Genomic DNA, 3,790 nt, shown 5'->3' with positions numbered 1-3,790 from the left:
CAAATCTCGAAGTTCATCATCATGAACATAACGAGCCAAATCTCCCACATTAAATGTAGCACTTACACCATAGTCACCGGGAAGATCGAGCTTGAAAGCATTATCATTCACTTTCTCAATAACCTTGAAAGGACCTTCACTTTGAGGCATGAGTTTATTCTTTCTCTTGCTTGGAAATCTTTCTTTCCTTATATGAAACCACACCAAATCACCAACCTTGAAGTTTTGTGGCTTTCTATGTTGATTTGCTCTCTCTTTGTACATTGAATTTATCTTCTCAATTCTAGCACGCACTTGAGCATGTAACTTCTGCGTCACTTGAACTTTGGTCTTAGCATCATGATTCACCAATTCTCCCTTAGGAAAAGGAATTAAATCCAAAGGTAGCCTTGGATTTGTACCATACAAAATCTCAAAAGGTGAATGATTAGTAGTATAAGTAGGAGAACGATTATAAGAAAACTCAGCATGAGCAAGTTTAACATCCCAATCCTTTTGAGTTTTACTTACCAATCCACGCAACAATACTCCCAAAGTTCAATTAGTAACTTCCGTTTTCCCATCCGTTTGAGGATGATAATAAGTGCTAAATAAAAGCTTAGTTCCAACTAGCTTCCACAAATACTTCCAAAAGAAACTCGTGAATTTAACATCCCTATCACTCACAATTGTTTTAGGCATACCATGCAACCGAAAAATTTCTCTAAAATAAAGATCAACTATATGCAATGCATCATCAGTTTTGTGACAAGCAATAAAATGAGCCATTTTAGAGAATCTATCAACTACCACCATGATAACATCTTTACCCCTTTGAGTTCGAGGTAATCCAACTATAAAATCCATGGAGACATCCTTCCAAGGAAAATGAGGAACAGGTAAAGGAGTGTAAAGACCTTGATGGAACACACTCTTTGCCTTTTGACATGAAGCACACCTTGCAATCACAGATTGAATATCCCCTTGCATCTAAGGCCAATAAAAATGCTCTTGTGGAATACTGAGAGTTTTATTAATACCAAAATGCCCTGCAATTCCTCCACCATGAGCTTCTCTCACAATCAACTCACGAATAGAACACTTGGGAGCACACAATCGATTCCCCTTGAAAAGAAAACCATCTTGAGTCACATAGGAATCTACAGCCCCCTTTGCACAATTCTCAAGTATAGGTGCAAAATCTTCATCACTTGCATAATACTCTTTGATCAAATCAAAACCAAGTAATCGAAAATTCAAAACACCAAGTAAAGAATACCTTCTTGACAATGCATCTGCAACAATATTAGTCTTCCCCTCTTTGTACTTAGAAGAGAAATTAAATGATTGTAGAAATTCCACCCACTTAGCATGTCTCGGATTCAATTTTTGTTGTCCATGTATGTACTTTAGAGACTCATTATCCGAATGAAGCACAAAATGATTAGGACGCAAATAATGACTCCAATGATCTAAAGCCCGGACAATTGCATAGAATTCCTTGTCATAAGTAGAGTAATTCGATCGAGCACCATTCAATTTTTCACTAAAGTAAGCAATAGGTCACTTCCTTTGAATTAGAACCGCACCAATTCCTACTCCACTTGCATCAGTTTCCACCTCAAATGGACTAGCAAAGATAGGTAGAGCTAAAATAGGAGCTTCACACAATTTCTTCTTGATTAAATCAAAGGCATGTTGCGCCTCTTTACTCCACTCAAATTTAATTCTTTCTTTCTTCAAACATTTAGTCATAGGTGCAACAATACTAGAAAAGTTTTTCACAAATCTTCTATAAAAAGAAGCTAAACCAGGAAAAGAACGTACCTCCAAAGCATTCTTAGGAACCAGCCATGATTTAATTGCTTCTACCTTAGATGGATCAACAGAAACACCATCTTTTGATACTATGTACCCTAGAAAAGTCACACTTGGTACATGAACGTAGCATTTTTCTAGCTTTGCATACAACCTTAATTTGCTTTCTTAGAACTTCAAACACGCCTCTTAGATGGTTAAGATGATCATGCATATTTTTTGAGTAAATCAGAATATCATCTAAGAAACCACAACACACTTACCAAGGAAAGGTTTAAGAACTTCATGCATCAACCTTATGAAAGTACTAGGAGCATTAGTAAGGCCAAAAGGCATCACCAACCATTCATACAACCCTAACTTAGTCTTGAATCCAGTTTTCCATTCATCCCCTTCTCTCATTCGAATTTGATGATAACCACTCATGAGATCAATTTTGAAAATATTTTCGAATCATGCAGCTCATCAAGTAGATCATCTAGCCTTGGATTTGGAAACCTGTATTTGATTGTGATGTTGTTCACACTCCTACTATCTATGCACATGCACCAACTCCCATAGGCACCACACAAGGACTCATACTCTCACGCACATAACTCCTCACCATGAGTTCTTCAATTTGCCTTTGCATCTGCTTAGTCTCTTCAAGATTACTTCTATAAGCAGCTTTGTTTGGTAAAGGAGCTCCCGGAATAAAATCAATTTTATGTTCAATACCACGAATTGGAGGCAAACCAGGTGGTAATTCATCCAGAAACACATCATCGAACTCACGCAAAATAGGCTCCAAAACCGAAGGCGTTTGCACCTTAATTTCTTCTTTAATTTCCTTTGAAACCAACACATAAAAGCAACCTTCTTGCGCCACTGCTTTATCAAATTCTTTCTCATTAATCATCAGCAAGCCTTGCGAATTAGAAGTGATCTTTGGTAGATTTGAAATTAAGGATTTCAAAGCAATTGGTTTGTCTTTTTCTCCCTTTTTAACAACATACACATTAGTTCTACCATCATACTTCACAAATCTATCAAATTGCCAAGGTCTCCCTAGAAATATGTGGCATGCATCCATAGGACAAACGTCACAAAGCACTTGATCCTTAAATTTGCCAATAGAAAAAGAAATCAAGGCTTGTTTTGTTACCTCCACATCACTAGTGTTGCTTAGCCAATGGAGCTTGTATGGTTGAGGATGCTCGGTTGTAGGATGCTTCAATTTATCAATTAGAGTAGTAGACACCACATTAGTGCAACTCCCCGAATCAATGATCATGTCACACAATCTCTCTTTCACTTTGCACCTTGTAAGAAAATTTTTCTCTCTTTGATTGTTCTCCATAGGTACGGTTTGGGAGTGTAGTGCTCTTCTCAAAACCAAGCTTTTACCATGTGTTTCGGGCTCTACTTCACTCACATGCTCCTCCTCTTCTGCATCATTTTCTTGCTCCTTATCTTCCTCATAGTTTCCAGCATTCTCACGCAACACTTGCTCTTGTTCCCACTCATGTGCAGTCATCACTCTCTTTGAAGGACAAGTGCTTGATATGTGACCATAGCTCCTACACTTGAAACACTTTCTCTTATCCTCACCTTCAAGCTTCTTGTTAGGTTCGAACTTAGGTTTATCTTGCTTGGAAGTAGACGAATTGCTAGCATTAAATTTACTTGAATCCGGCTTTTCAAAAGTCTTAGAACCCCCTTTAGTGTACGACCCCTTCTTCCCTTTTAATTGCTTTTCAAATCGAATGGAAACCTTACACACATCATCATAGTTCCAATATGGTTGTATCTCAACCTTTTCCGCAATATCTTCATTCAATCTAGCAATAAATCTAGCTACTTTATGCTCTTGCCTTTCATCTAAATCACAAAGCATATCAGATCTTTCAAATTCAGTAATAGAAGATTCAACACTAGATGTACCTTGCTTGAAAGTTTGCATCTTTATGTAGAGATCTTGCACATAGTCTTCAGGAACAAATTTCTTCTTCAT

The 3,790-nt window shown here is 37.4% G+C and overlaps 1 protein-coding gene across 1 annotated transcript; it reads right to left on the bottom strand.

The window, feature by feature from the left end:
• Positions 1-2,332: 2,332 nt before the first annotated feature.
• LOC110720719 lies at positions 2,333-3,790 on the bottom strand. The gene has a single exon (XM_021899766.1). The coding sequence runs from the start codon at positions 3,788-3,790 to the stop codon at positions 2,333-2,335; it is 1,458 nt and encodes a 485-aa protein (XP_021755458.1).

The sequence above is a fragment of the Chenopodium quinoa genome, unplaced genomic scaffold (assembly GCF_001683475.1).
Source record: "Chenopodium quinoa cultivar QQ74 unplaced genomic scaffold, ASM168347v1, whole genome shotgun sequence".
NCBI classification, from domain to species: domain Eukaryota; kingdom Viridiplantae; phylum Streptophyta; class Magnoliopsida; order Caryophyllales; family Amaranthaceae; genus Chenopodium; species Chenopodium quinoa.
The sequence above is the reverse complement of the archived record's forward strand: the minus strand, read 5'-3'. Positions and strand labels throughout refer to the sequence as shown.

Excerpts from the sequence above, each read along its gene's own strand:
- LOC110720719 (XM_021899766.1), bottom strand. The coding sequence starts at position 3,790 with ATGAAGAAGAAATTTGTTCCTGAAGACTATGTGCAAGATCTCTACATA.